Below are 16,003 nucleotides of genomic sequence, written 5' to 3'. Positions count from 1 at the left end.
CTTGACATTGATAGTTGTACTTATGAACCTCATTCTTGTGAAATTGAAACTTAGCTTAGTATTTATATTGCCTAAGAATTACCTCCTGAAAGCCTCCTTGTTGCTCAAATGTGGCCTCTCTCTCAGCCAAACTCAGCATATAAATGTACTACCTTTCCCCCAGCATGGGACATGACTCCCAGGGATGAGCCTCTGTGACACCTAGGAATTATTAACAAGTGCCATCTAGTGATGCATTTGAAAAAAGGCCTTGACCAAAAAGAGGAAATATTAAATACAAATGAGTTTTTATGGCTAAGAGATTTCCATGTGAGTCAGGATATCATTCCAGAGGTTGCACATATGAATATCTTAGGAGGCTCTCACTTACTGTTGCAGTCAACAGTGCCTCAAGCAGCGGTGCTCCTGATGGCTCTAGAGACCTCAACACTATAGGCAGGGCAGACAACCTGAGGATAACTACTTCTTGATATGCTTTGTATATACTACTTTAAAAAAAAAACATAAAAAGAGATTATCCTGTAAATAAGTAAATTGCTATTTTTTCTTTTATATTCAAAGATATTGGGAATATTTTCTCATGACACTTTTTTATTACATATTTCTAAAGGTTAAATGGTGTTCTTTCTTGTGAAAGGGCCACCTTTATTTCACTAGTCCTTTGAACATATAAGTTGCTTCAAATTTTCGCTATTATATACATTGTCACAGAAAATTGTCTCACTCTAACAAATGACTGTAATGAATGATTTCCTTAGGACCAAATCCTGTAAATGAAGTTTTAAGATCAAGTGTCATGAATATTGTTAAGATTTTTGACAGATATTGTTAAATTGTTCCTCAGAAAAAGTTGTAATAATTTATTCTGTATCAGTACTATATGTATACCCCAAATCCCCTCTTATCCAGTGTATTAGACATATTTTAAATAGTTGGCAGCTTTATAGGTGAAATACTATCTTGATTTAATTTCTATTTCTTGAGTACCAATGTTTTATATGATTCATATGTTAAAAAAACAGTTGTAATTCTTCCTTAAAAATTGCCTATTAATATATTTGTCCATTTATTTGGGGCACATTTTCTTGTTGATTTAGACAATGCTGTTTATATATTAATATATTTTGAATGCCTTTTTTGTAAATGTTTTCCCCAGATTTACCATTGCTCTTATATTTTTCTAATTTTTATATTTATAAAATATTTAATTCTTGTGTGGTCAATTTTTCTTTATATATTTTGCCTTTGCATGTACCCTTAGCTAAGGCTTTTCCATTCTAAGATTTCAGAAATATTTTTCTGTAATCTAGCTTATTTTTAAAGTGACTGTTTTTTCTTTTAAAAGCAAATGTATGTTGGTGTTAAGTTTTAGGTAGGAATCTATATCCTGTAGGATTCAGTTCAGTTGCATTAACAGGAAATTCCCAAACAATATGTCTTTAAAAAAATAGGTTTACTTTTCTCTCATGCGAAGAAATCCAGCTGCAACCAGTCCACAGCTAGCTCCAGGAAATCAAGTACCTAGCTTCCTTTCAACTCACTATTCTGCCACTCAACTGCTCATATTCATGGGGACAAAATGGCTGATAGCTCTCCAGCCATCACAACTGCTTTCCAAATAGCAGAATGGAGGAAGGGAGAAGAAGGGTAAATCTCTCTTAAAGAAAAAAAAAAAAAAAAAGACTTCCCGGCTGTAACTTAGTCCAGTGGCCAGACCTAGTCGCAGGTGAGGCTGGGAAATGTGGTCTTTTAACTGGGCAACCATGTGTCCAGGTCAGTATTGAGGTTCTACTCCCGTAAGGGGAGGGTAGATTTGGGTAGGCATTGGGCACCCTCTGCCATGGGACAAAACCTTTGTGAATTGTTTTGTTACACCTTTTGTTTTCCACACTGACTTAAAGTGCCACCTTTATCAAATACTTAATTCTTGTAAAACTTCATTTCTGGAATTTTTTCTCTGTGACAGTCACCCATCTGCTTATGGATTAGAAGAGAATCGTTCAAACTCTTTGGACTTACTTGTGACTTTAAATGGAATTCAAACTTAATCCTCATATCATCTTTTGGTTCAACATAAATCATCTTTCTTATAATGAGGATTTATTCGAGATTAAGAAGTTTGTTTTTGTTTTTTCTTAAGAACAATTGTTCCCCCTCTTTCTGCATCAGTAAAATATATCACATGGTTTTCCTTTGCTCTGATAACATGATATTTATATAGTAATGACTAGTGGAGTTACTAAGAGTGTGGGATCTGCAGCCAGACCGCCTGTGTTCAAATCCTGTCTCTACCAGATGCAAACTAAGTAGCTGTGGTACTACTACTAGTCTTGGCGCCTCTGATACTTCATGTGTAGAGTGAGGATTAGAGTCATACCTACCTCAGGATTGTTGCAGAGATTAGGTGTTAATGTATAAAAAGGACTGAGATGAGTGCCAGTCCCACAGGAAATATGAGCATCATTATTGTTTTGTTGTTGTTGAATCTGAACTAACCATAGGTTGTCATAATGTACTACTATTTTATCATTAATAAAAAGCATTATTCTGGAAAGATTCAATCATATTCCCAAGGAGATAAAGCTTATAAGTGATCTAACCAAGATTGGAACTCAGGTCCTCTTTGCCTTACCCCCAGACTCATAATGGAATTTAATCTTTATTTGGGGAGTATCTTTGTCAAGTTTTATTATTGGGTTGTACTGGCATTGTAAACTCATCTAGGAAGCTTTCCATCGTTTCCTCTGTACTGGAGCAGTTTAAGTAATGTAAAAATGGCCTTTTCCATAAATATTTGATAACATATTGCTTGTAAAATCACCTGGCCTCCATCATTCTTTTAGAGGAAGTTCTACAGAGCCATTTAAATTTTTCTAAGAGCCAAGCTGAAAAGTCTTGATCTACACTTAGGGAAATATATTGAAATATATTATACACAGTGTATTGACTGGGCTGTCGGGGGGGAGGGGGTAAAGAGATGAGTAAGGTACATTAAGAAGCTTGCCAATTAAAAGGGAGATAAGACTGATTCAAAAAGGGAAGTAAACAGTGTGTGGCAAGAAATGAAGGTTATACAAGAGGACTGTGGTTGATTGATTCTCAGAAAGGGTGATCCTTGTGGGCTAGAGTGACCTCCAGCCCCCGGAACAGGTGAGGGGTAAAATGGGCTTTTAGGAGTGGTTAAGATTTGGGTGAGAGAAAGGGACATTCTTATAGCCAGTTATAAACAAAACGTTCATTTGAGAACAAGACCCAGAGCTCGTGCACTGATAAATTTTGAAATCCCTTTTTCTGTCCTTTCTTTTTACTTGTCATATGTGCTCTGCTACATAATGCAGATATATGAGAATAGAATTTGCAACAGTCCGGGTCAGGGATTGACTTCTGGTCTACCACATAGTAATTGGTCATCTTAGATGACCCTCCCATAAGTCTGAGCCTTGTTTCTGCTGAGTATGAGCTACCCCACCTAGTGACACAGCTTTGAGGAGCAAATGAGATAAAGGATTTGAAAGTGCCAAACACATGGTAACTAACTGCCCAGGTCCCTCATTTCTCTCCCTATTAATATGAGAAATGATTGGCAATCAAAATGGGAACATTAATTAAATTGTGACAGGATCAAAACCTTTTATAAGCATCACTCCAATATTTCTGTGCAGTCTGATCTCCAATACTCATAGCTCCACCAGCAAACCATGCAAAACAACTGCTCATTTGCTGGTCTGTCAGGTGCATTCATGCCCTGAGGGCTTCCATAGGCTGCCTGCTTTGACCTTTCCTCCTTTCTGTGTGGTGAGCTCTTACTTTTCGTCAAAGTATTAGGTTCAATGTATATATATCTCCGTTAGGGCTCACCCAAGCAAATTTAGTTGCTGCTTTTCCTGGGGGTGCCATAGTACTCTGAGCAGACCTCCTGTCCTTGTGCTGTGAGCTCCCTCAAGGCTGAGGCTTTTATTTATTTTTGGAGTTTCCCACTAACTGGGCTTTTATAGCAGATGCTTATAAAGGTTAGTTTCGGCTGTGGACTTGGTCCAGTGGTTAGGGCATCTGTCTACCACATGGGAGGTCCGCGGTTCAAACCCCCGGCCTCCTTGACCCGTGTGGAGCTGGCCCATGTGCAGTGCTGATGCGTGCAAGGAGTGCCCTGCCACGCAGGGGTGTCTCCCGTGTAGGAGAGCCCCACTTGCAAGGAGTGCACCCTGTAAGGAGAGCCACCCAGCACGAAGGAAAGTGAAGCCTGCCCAGGAACACAAAGACACAAACGGGTGGAAAATGAATAGATGGAAAAAGATATTACATGCAGGGAAGTGGACTTGGCCCAGCGGTTAGGGTGTCTGTCTATCACATGGGAGGTCTGCGGTTCAAACCCCGGGCCTCCTTGACCCGTGTGGAGCTGGCCCATGTGCAGTGCTGATGCGCACAAGGAGTGCCATGCCACGCAGGGGTGCCCCGCATAGGGGAGCCCCACGCGCAAGGAGTGTGCCCCGTAAGGAGAGCTGCCCAGCAGGAAAGAAAGTGCAGCCTGTCCAGGAATGGTGCCGCACACACAGAGAACTGACACAACAAGATGACGCAACAAAAAGAAACATGGATTCCCGTACCACTGACAACAACAGAAGTGGACAAAGAAGACGCAGCAAATAGACACAGACAACAGACAACCGGGTTGGGAGGAGGGGGAAGGGTAGAGAAATAAATAAATAAATCTTTTAAAAAAAAATAAATGTTAGTTTCATGCACATGTGTGAATGACTTGCCAAACCAAGGCTTACAGATGCCCGTTCTACAACATCTGCAGCAGATTGAAAACAAAATGAGCCTCTAGAACAGCTCCTGACAGCAACATTGATATTTTGCTTTTATTGGACCTGAATTTTGTTGTTATAGCTGGTGAATCCCCAGTGGAACAATTATCTCTGACTGAACAGCTACAAGAAGATTATGTAGAGTCTGTGGAAAGGACAAGGAGAAAGCTGATCTGAGAAAACTCTTTCCAGACAGGATGTAGATTATGTAACACTTGGTCACCCTAAAGAGATATTTACAATGAAATGAAATGAAATTTGATAGTAACATCATCTTCACAGAAAGTAGCACTTTACATTCCTATGGAGAACTGAGGAAGTAAACATTTTCTTAGTTTCAAATCATAACTGCAAAGACATTTTATAAACCGATGACTGAAAGCAATTGCTGGAGTTGAAAAAAGTATCAACTAAATATTAAGTTCTTCATTGACATTTTGGTATCTATAATGCCTGAGGTTTTATTCCCTTTATTTTTATGTGATTCAGATAGCTAACAAGGCTTCTGTGGCTTTACAGATGCAGTAGTTTAATTCAGTAAGCATTTATCAATCATTTGCAGGGTGCTGAGTGTGCTGCTGGGAACAGTAGACATGTATTTGATAGGAAGAGTTGAGATTTAAAAAAGAAAAAAAGACCCCATGCTCCTCTGACTGGAAGTCCTCTCGACTAGCTATCAGTTACCACTGATAGCAGTGGAGAAGCTGTCACAGTGATCCAGCTGATATGTAATGAGACCATGGAATGGCCAAAGTTGAAGGGCTTGGAAAAAGAGTTCCTAGACTTGATATTGAAAGAATGATCCATAAAATGAAAAATCGACAAATTTGGATCTCATCAAAATAAAAACTTTTGCTTTGTGAAATACCCAGTTAAGAGGACAAAAAGACAGACTACAGAATGGGAAAAAATATTTGCAAACCACATTTATGACAAAGACTAGCTTATAGAATATATGAAAAGTTCTTAAAACTTAGTAATGAAACAAGCCAAACACTCCATTTCAAAGTGGGTAAAGACATGAACAGAAATTCACTTGAGAATATATAGATGGCAAATAAGCAAATGAAAAGATGTTCAACATCAAAAACAATCAGTGGCATGCAAATTAAAACCATGAGATATTACTGTACATCTATCAGAATGGCTAAAATAGAAAATATTGACAACACCAAATGCTGATGAGGTTGCAGAGGAACTGGATAACTTGTCTACTGCCTATGGAAAGTTAAATGAAGGAGTCACCATGGAAAACTGTTTGAAAGTTTCTTATAAAACTATGTATGCATTTACCATATGACTCAGCAATAGCACTTTGGGGCATTTATCTCAAAAAAATGAAAATTTATGTTCACAGAAACATGTACATGAATGTTCATAGCAACTTTATTTGTAATAACCTCAAGCTGGAAATGGCCCAGAAGTCCTTCAGCAGGTGAATGGTTAAAAAGCGGTATACCTGTATTGTAGAATACTGCTCAGCAATACAAAGGAATGAACTATTGATACATCTAACCACTTGGATGAATCTCCAGGGAATTGTGATGAGTGAAAAAAGCCAATCCTGAAAATTCAAATACTATATGATTCCATTTCTGTAACATTTTTGAAATGACGATTTTTAAAAAAATGGAAAACAGATTTGTGGTTGCTGGAGGGAGATTAGGGATAGGAAGGGGGAGGAGATGGTATAGTTGTAAAGGGGCAACATGAAGTCTCCTTTTGGTGATGGAACTTTTCGGTATCTTGACTATGGCAGTGAATACACAAACTCATCATGTGATAAAATTATGTAGAACTAAATACAAACATACTCACACACGTACAAGTAAAACTGGAGAAATCTGAACAAGATTGGCAGATTGTAACAATGTAAATATCCAACTTGTTATACTGTAGTTTTTCAAAATGTTACCACTGGGGAAACTTAGTTAAGTATACCTAGGAATCTTTAAATCATATCTTACAACTGCATATGACTTAGCAATTCTCTTGATAAAAATTTTAGTTAAAAAAATCGATGTTACTGAACTAAGGTTTGAATAGAGTATTTTACCCTCCAAATAATAGAGGCTTTCATATAACACCTGCATTTGACTTTGCTATAATCGTGATCTATGCAAATGTAAGAGAACAGATATCATTCTGTACAATAAAGCAATTGAGATAGCCATGAGATTGAGAGAGACTCGTACTAAGCAATGACCCTAGTGGCTTATTGTCTCATTCTTTTTCTACCACGCATTGGTTTCTGATCCAAGAGAAGTGAGGTCATATCTTCCAGACACAGTGTCCCTGTGGCAGTTTGAAGCTTTGAACCCAGAAAATCATGTCCTTAGAGATAATCTTTTCCTGTGCATGTACCGTATTGTAGGTGGGACCTTTTGATTAAACAACTTCAGTTAAGGGCGTTTGATGAAATTGTGTGACCCAAGGTGGGTTTTAATCCTCTTACTGAAGTCCTTCATAAATGGAGGAATAAAAAGCTACAGGCACAGAAAAAAGCTGCTCAGACGGAGAGGAACCTGGAAGCTGAAAGAAGTGAGACCTGGAGGAAAGGGGAGGGATGAGTGGATGCTGTCAGGTACCTACAGCTGCAGCTCAGGTGGAAAGGATCTCCTGATGATGCCTTGATATGGATACTTTCACAGCTTCAGACTGTAAGTTTTTAACCTAATAAATTCCCATTGTGAAAGTCAACCCTTTTCTGGGCATTGCTCCCAGAAGCTTTTATCGAACTCAACCCCACTCTCCCTAGTCTGAGACTGGGCTAGGCTCTCTTTAAGGTCCTACAACTCTGACATTCCAGGATGGTAGGGCACATAGGGAATATCCTTTCCCTGCGTGATCCTGGAAGCTTCTCGTTTCTTTTTAGTCCCTCTACTACCCGCCCCCCCACAATTTATTCTCCTCGTGTATCCATTTTTCTTTTGGCAATTAGTCAGTTACATTTTCTGCTCTTTTACACATCAGCCTTCTCCCGAGGCTTAAGGTATTAAAGTATTACCTCCCGAAGAGTGGACTTGCATTGTAGGTACAAAAGTCTTTTAAAAGGATGACAGCATGAAAAACTAAAATTTTAATGGTAGCATTTCAGGCATCAGATTGGATGTGATTATTTTGGCCAGGGGCATCTTCACAACTTCCATCAATCTTTTTGTGGTCGGGAAGCATTCTTGGCCCAGTGGTTAAGGCATCCGTTTACCACATGGGAGGTCCGCAGTTCAAACCCCCGTCCTCCTTGACCTGTGTATAGCTGGCCCGTGTGCAGCACTGATGTGCGCAAGGAGTGCCGTGCCACGCAGGGGTGTCCCCCGCATAGGGGAACCCCACGTGCAAGGCCCCATAAGGAGAGCCACCCAGTGCAAAAGAAAGTGCAGCCTGCTCAGGAATGGCACCACACACACGGAGAGCTGACACAACAAGATGACGCAACAAAAAGAAACACAGATTCCCGTGCCGCTGACAACAACAGAAGCGGACAAAGAACATGCAGCAAATGGACACAGAGAACAGACAACTGGGGAGGAGGGGGAGAAGGGGAGAGAAATAAGTAAAAAATAAATCTTTAAAAAAAAATCTTTTTTGTGGTCATGGGCAAGTTATACAAATCTGCATGGGCCTCCATTTCTTGACCTGTAATACTGTGATATTATGACTTAGCTCACATAAACTGTTTATATAAAGTACCCAGTGTAGTACTTGAGTCGTTGAGGCATTCTAAAGCAATATACTTTTAGTTTCCTTCTGCTTCTCATTCAGGTGATCCTCAAATAACAGTAGCTGATACAATTAGCTTCACTAATTTAGCATTCAAATATTGTCACATCATTTGAGGCTCTTTATAATGACATTATCAAAAACTTCCTTCTTATGTGTCTCCCCAGGCTTTATATTATGTAAGAACTTCAGGACTTTATTATTATAATGGGATACACCAAATTGAATTGTGTCGCTCTAAAATTCATATCTGGAACCTGTGAATGTGATCTTACTTGTAAATGGGGTCCTTGCAGAGGTAATGAGTTGAAAGGAGGTCATAATCCAATATGGCAGGTGTGAGACAATATGTCCAGTATAGCAAAGGGACATATGGACACAGGCATACAGATGCACAGGGGCGAACACCATGTGGACGTGGAGGCAGGGATTGGAGTTACGCTTCCACAAGACAAGGCTTGCCAGGGATTGAGGGCAACCGCTAAGCTAGGAGGAGACCAGAGAGGACCCTCCCCTAGAGCCTTCAGAGAACATGGGGCTCTGCCCACACCTTGATTTTGGACTTCTAGCCTCCGGAATGGTGAAACTATAAATTTCTGTTGTTTTTAAGCCATTCAGTTTATGTAATTTATTATAGCGGCCCTAGGAAAATAATACAGGGGCACACCCTGCTTTTAGGCATTTGGCAATGAGCAAAGCTGTGGGTCTGACCCATCCTCTAACGGCTCCCACTTTGACTGCAAATGCATAATAGACACGGCCAAGAGATGGTTGACATAGAAAACTTCAGAAAGAGTGTTTCCCTGATATTTTGTAAGGAATCTACTAAATAATTTTCTTCAGTAAGCCCTTCCTAAGGGCTCTACTAGAGACAGGCTTTGGGCTACCAAAATGACTAGAGAAATACCTACGTAAGGACTGGTGGTGAGCTTGTCAATATAGAGTTACTAAAGGAGGGTTAAAAGGGAATGTTTATACTATGTAATAGCTATATGATTTGAGAATGTAGATACGGTATTACTCAAACAAAATGGAGGGGAAAAGTATTAGCTTTTGCAAAAATATTTTTTTAAAGAGGAAAAAATGATAATCAAACAGCTGTTTCAGTAATCATAATTGGTGGTGATAGTATTATTATTATTATTGTTATTCTGAGACTGATGTATGCTTTTTGAAAGCACCTAGTTCCATCTCTCTGTGTCTCTGTTTCTCACCTATGGCAGCTACCCCAACTCTAAACCCATAAATCTCCTCCAAATCCCCTTCTTTCTGTTTTAGTTTCCTTGCTGCTAACACAAATACCAAGCAATGGGTTGGCTCAAAAAATGGGAATTTATTGGCTCATGGTTTTGAGGCTAGAAGTACAAAATTGAGGCATCAGCAAGATGATGCTTTCTCCCTGATGACTGTGGCGTTCTAGGGCAGGCTGCCAGCGATCCTTGGCCCTTGGCTTTCCTGTCTCATGACGGTGCACATGCAGTTTCCTTTGTCCAGGTATCTTTGACTTCCACTTTCTGACCGCTCCCCGTGGCTTCTCTCATCATCTGACTTTCACTATGCTCTGAGGGGTTCCAGCACTCTGTCTCAAAGCCCAGCTTGATGGCCCTCTGATGGCCACGGGTTAACTGAAGTGACATCGTAAAGAGACCTTCCTTACAGTGAGCCCACACCTACCAGGGTGCAGACCAGACCACGAGCATGACACACCCTCACCGCGGTGCTCCGTCTGTCCACCACTCCTCCTTCCCGGCTTACCTTCCTGTCCTCTTCCGTTTCTCTTCCACCTTGAACTTTTGACCCCTTTCAAACTCAATCATTTAGTCCATTTTCACTTTTTTCCCCCACTACCCGTATTCCAGAAAGCAGACAAAAAATTCTCCTTACCATGTAGAGAAGGTAAAGAAGCAGACAAAAAATTCTCCTTACCATGTAGAGAAGGTAAAGAAGCTGTGACTGTATCCTGTATTGCTGTTTTGTAATATCTTAGAGGAAATTGTATCATTCATATGATCAGTATTGGTGCTTTATTTTAATATTAGGTTTCTTGGGGTTCCATAATCCTGTCCTTTTTCTTAACTTTCATTTTATCTGGTTGTTTATTTAAAAAGTCAGCTGCACAGTTGTCTGTACACTTTACTCCATCCATGTAGGTGCTAGCTGTCTAACCATTTTTTACTGACCGATCTCTAGAAAATAATTCCTTTGGTAGACTAACTTCCTATTTTTAGCTAATAAAAAGTAAGAGTCACTTAGCATATTATTGGCATAGATAACATATTATTAGGTCATGAATTCTGTTCTGTCTAGGAATTCATATGTAAAATGTAGTCCAGAACTTTGTTTTAGGTCGTGCCTAGTATCTAATATTCTTGGTCAACTAATCTTGTCTATTTCCTATGGTAACTGGGCCTTTGCATTTGTGTTGGCTGCAAAGGAGGGGGTGAGGGTATCTGAGGAAAAGCAGAGAAGTAGCTATTAAGAGAGCCAAGGGCAATTCTCTCTGTCACTCTCTTTTTTTATTTTCTTCAGATTTTCTTAGTTTTTACCTAATGATTTTTTTCTGTCCTAGGATCCTATATTGCAGGATATTGTATTACATTTGGTCATCATGACTCCTTAGGCTCCTCTTGGCTGTGGCAGCTCTCATTTAAAAAAAAAAAAAATTAATTTCCTAATTACAGAAATTCTAAAGAAGTTTTAGATTACATAAATGCTACATTAAAAAATCCGATGCCCATACAGGTAAAATCTACAATAAGGTGGAAGGGTGTAGTTGTGCAGTAGGTAAGGGCAATTCTCTTGACCTTAACTAATGGCATCATTCATGTTTCCTTGTCTGCACATGTAAAATGGGTACATCTGGGTTTTTGTTTTTTTTTTTGCATACCTTTGGAAGTTTTGTCAGATGAGGCAGAGGAGGAGGTTAGAGAAGGTGTCTGGATCCACCAACATAATTTTTTTGAAAGACCTCTGGGGGAACAAGTAGCTTTTCTTTAAGGAGGAAATGATAATGGTCTGACTTTCCAAAAGTTACAAAATTCTATTCCTTTGATGCTACCAGCATCTCAGGACTTGCTCTTTGAAGAAGTAGCAAAGAGTGTCACTTATGAGAGCAAAGTTCTAAAGCAGAATGATAGTAAATCCATAGAATGAGTCAACTTAACTGGGTCACTGAAAAGATCAAATGAGACATTTTTAAGAGGGAGTCGACGTGTTCCACAAATGTAGTTATTATCAGTAGTGGTGGCAGTAATAACTTAATGTAAAGATAGATGCCCTTTACCTTTGTACATCAGACATAGGAAACTATTGCCATATCACCCCTGCTCTCCACCAATGTTCCTGCATTTCCTCCTCTTGATTTATGTGTGTTCCTCAACAGCTTTGTAAAAAATAATTTTTCATTTTTCTAATGTAAATTCTTTAAAAAGATTCATGTCTCAGTTAATAAGGCCTTCTCCCCTGAAAAAGTTACACTTTAATAATAATCTTTTAGTTAACAGAATTCATTTAAAATGTTTGTTTTATGCACTAACATGGTCAAAGGACAGGAAGGGAAATCAATGTAAAAAGTTACAAGATGAGCAAGCAAACAGACAAAACCATGGGAACATATTCATTTCCATGAATAATTTAAAAATTGAGAATTCAGACAATGGTGATATTGGATGCAGTTAAACCTCAATAAATATTTTTGAGTGAATGAAGTACCGTTTTATTCCTATTTAATTTGAAAACCTTTAAAAGAATGATAAAACCCACCAAGAATGAGGACATGAATTAATACATTAATAATGGTAGTGTGTTTTTTGTTTAATTGCTTTTTAGCAAATGAAAATTGCTTTGTTGTTTTCTCTGATTATATAAAGAAATAATTACATGGACAATCCAAGCAATGCAGCAAAAATAAAAATGATCCCAAATTTCTCCACCCAGAGAATCCCACTGATGACACTTTGGTGAGAATCTTTTTAGACAGCTTTGTATAAAGGTAAACATGACACTAAATTGCTACGATGGTATTAAACATGCTGTTCTGCAACCTGAAAGTAGAGGGACCATAATTTACCGTAAAAATCTTCCAAAGTGATGGTCTCTTAGCTTCTTTACATTTTCTGGCTACAGTAAATAACTCTAAGATGACCATCCTTGAATATACATTCATCTACATTTGATAAAGTACATCTAGAATGAATTAGTACAATTAGAATATCTAGCAAAAGTATGTAGATTTTAAATTTTGAACTATACAGGCAGAATACATTCCAGAAATAGACAGGTTTATAGTCTGCTGGTGGTCATTCAGCATTTCTCATACCCCTCCAACAACATTTGGTATTGTTAATAAAGCTTTTGAAATTTTGACAAAGCAAGAAAAATAGATCACATTCTTTTATTACATATTTCTTTGATTATTACTGAGATTCATTTTTTCCTCATCATTTTTCTAGTTTCCAGTAGTCTACTCATGCCTTATACTAATTTTTAAAAAGAGATGCTTTATTGTTTCTTCTTATTTTTTTAGAACTCATTGCAATGACATTGGGAATACTAAGGCTTTGTTATGTATGTTGCAAATGTTGTCTGAGCTTATTGTTACTTTTCAATTTTGTTTAAGGCATTTTAAATTTTCTTTTACCATAAGCAGATTATAAAATTTTGAGTAGTAACCAATATTTTATGGAATTTATAGCATGCTTAAAAAGACCTCTTCCACCCATTTTTAATGGTGGGCGAATCAAAAGAAAATATATGGCCAGACCATTTCATAATTTATAAAAACAGTAAAAATAGCAACTCAGTTACACCCTAGTCAAATCATACATAAAAACAGACAAACAGCGAAACAAAAAACTCTGAGCTGATATGGTTAAGGAGGATTGATCCAGACAAATTTTGAAACTTTTTATCTATTTTGAGATGCTATTCAATCAGCACATGGAGAAATGCTTTCACTGGTTCAATAAAAAATAAAATTTATTAAGCGTCAGACACTGTGCATTTCAGAGATGGGATATATTGATTCCAAAAATAAAGTAAAATTTCCCTGGTCTGCAATGAGCTCTCGGACTTTACTAGTCATGTATGTGCAGGGACTGTGGAAACCTATAATGCTTCTTCTTCAGTCTACCTTGTACCACTTCTAAACCATGACAGAAACAATTGGTAAAATGATAAAAATTTGAATTTGTTGAAAAATATTTCTTGAGATTCCGAGAGAAGATTGTTTAAAAGACCCCCAGTACCTTTCTTCTGCATCAGTATTCATGGTTACCTCAGTGTAAGGAGGCACTGATGCCTTTGAGACATGAAATGGCTCTAATAATTAAACCTGTAATCTTCTTTTATGCCAGGAAAATGTTTTCAAAACATCTGCACTGTTTAACAAGCCAAGACATTTTGTGAAAAATATTTGTGAATGTTTCCATCAGGAGGTATTCATTCATTTGATGTAATGGATGGAAATATTTGAAAATATTTCATCATTTTAACTGTGTATGTGTGTGTTGAATGTGTGTGCATGAATGTGCATATGCTCATGTATGGCAACAGAGTTTTACTTGCAATTATGTTTTTTAAGTCAATGCATTTACTGTATTTGACTTTGTAAAGGAGAAGAGGGTACATGAAGGACAGGAACCTAATGCCTATTTTAAAATAAAAGAAAAAAATGTTAGTCTCTTATTATTTTAACAATATTTTAGAATTTATGAGATTATTTTACCTCTATTATCCCATCTTCACACAAAGCCTGTGAAATAAATATTAATATTTTTAGTTTACATAATGAAAACAATGCAACAGTATGATTCAGTGATTGAAGTTCTTCAGGTAGTAAATATCAAAGATGAAAGCAAAATCCCAAGTACATCTTTCTTTCTACTACACTTCAGCTGGACCAATGCTTCAAGCTTCTGTGGCCCATAAAAAAAGGATTCGTGAGTTAGTTCCCATTTATCTATGGATGATCCTAATGGTACCCGGCCACTTAACACGGGCCCTACATGCTGAAAATAAATTCTGGCTTCATTGCACTTGACTCAGCACTCTGTGGTAGAATTTGACTCCAAAACCCTTGTTTTACCAGGTTTTAAATTCCAGTTCTGCCACTTATTAGCTGTGCATATTTGTGCCTAAACTCGCTGCCTTGTAATCATCACTTAGGAGCATGGTGTTGGTAATGCAACGGAGGTTTGTTGAAATATCCCTGGCACGTAGGAGGTGTTCAAGAATTACTCAGAGGGGTATTACCTGGACTCTCCGGGGATGGTGACAAGAGATGCAAAATTGCCTTGGGGGAATATAGGAGTTGTAGGGAATGGGGCTCTGTACATGCAGACAAGGGCCAAACTCCAGAGTCAGTGGTGAATCCGCCCTTAACCCACATGCAGTGAATTGGTATTTTGGCCATAGGCATATTCATCTTTTTTATCTCTAATCCTCTTATTCACTTATGTCCCAGAAGACAGAAGGCATCCTTGAGATCGTGAGAGACATGTAGGAATGGCATTCATGAATATTTTTACAATTCTCAAAATGAATTCTCCTAATCCTTTTTTTTTTCTTACCCATTATAGCTGACGGCGTTTGTATCTTTAAATGCTTACTCAGCAGAGACACTGAATGTTGTCGTGTGGGAAAAGAGTCCATCTTGATTACGCTGGGGTACAATAGTGCTTTGCTGAAGTTTGAATCTCATGCTGGTAAGTTTATAATCTATCCTGACCCCCTCTATTTTCTGAAGACCTTGACTCTCCTAATTGGCTGATGTTCACCTGTTACTGATTGGTTGGCTTTTGGAAGCATGCTTCCCGATACAAGTTGTCAGCCCTTGATGGAAGGATTTTAAACTAATTTTGATGCTAACTTGATTCTGTGGTTATAGAACAATCAGGCCTTCCCTAGCGTGAGAACTTTTTATTCTAAGCTCCACCCTATTTTGGTCCCCCTTCATCCAAAGCTACAGGAGATGCCACCAAGGATTGTCCAAGCTCTTCAACACTGTTGTTGATTCTCTTGAAGATGAACTTGGTTGCAGAAATCTGATTTTCAGTTTGAGTGTTGATTAGCATGCTTTCATCCTGTTTTTGACTTTATATTATTTGTTGAGCATTTTTAGACTCTGGACAATAAATGTCAAACATCTGGGAGATAAACTAAAGTAAAAGTAGAAGTATTTTAAGAATGGACTAAAAAGGCACACTAGAAGCATCACCCTAGATTTTCAGGCCAATAAAGAAAATAAAGCCCTACAACTTCTTAGGTCTACTTTAGATGGCTGGTTGTCATTTCTTTAACCTTTGATATAGATTATTCATTTAATGATGTTAATGCAGCTAAATGTAAAGTATTATCAATGGTACTTTACATTAGTGAGCCAAAATATCTCAAGCTGTTTCATTATTGAAATTGTGATAAAGAACTTACACTGATTTCTTGTGCCTCCAAAGATTGGCTCTATTATTTACTATGTC

At 38.1% G+C, this 16,003-nt stretch overlaps 1 protein-coding gene across 2 annotated transcripts in view; it reads left to right on the top strand.

Annotated features, from left to right (window-relative positions):
- The window catches only part of LOC101443045 (histone-arginine methyltransferase CARM1-like), a 303,051-nt gene that overhangs the window by 93,142 nt on the left and 193,906 nt on the right, over window positions 1-16,003 (top strand). For both annotated transcript variants that reach the window (XM_058301776.2, XM_071216706.1), the window contains exon 2: window positions 15,107-15,232. In XM_058301776.2, coding sequence (XP_058157759.1) covers window positions 15,107-15,232 — 126 coding nt within the window. The remainder of the gene's footprint in view (window positions 1-15,106; window positions 15,233-16,003) is intronic.

This window comes from Dasypus novemcinctus, chromosome 8 (assembly GCF_030445035.2).
Source record: "Dasypus novemcinctus isolate mDasNov1 chromosome 8, mDasNov1.1.hap2, whole genome shotgun sequence".
Taxonomy (NCBI): Eukaryota; Metazoa; Chordata; class Mammalia; order Cingulata; family Dasypodidae; genus Dasypus; species Dasypus novemcinctus.
This window is presented reverse-complemented; position numbering and strand designations above follow the sequence as displayed.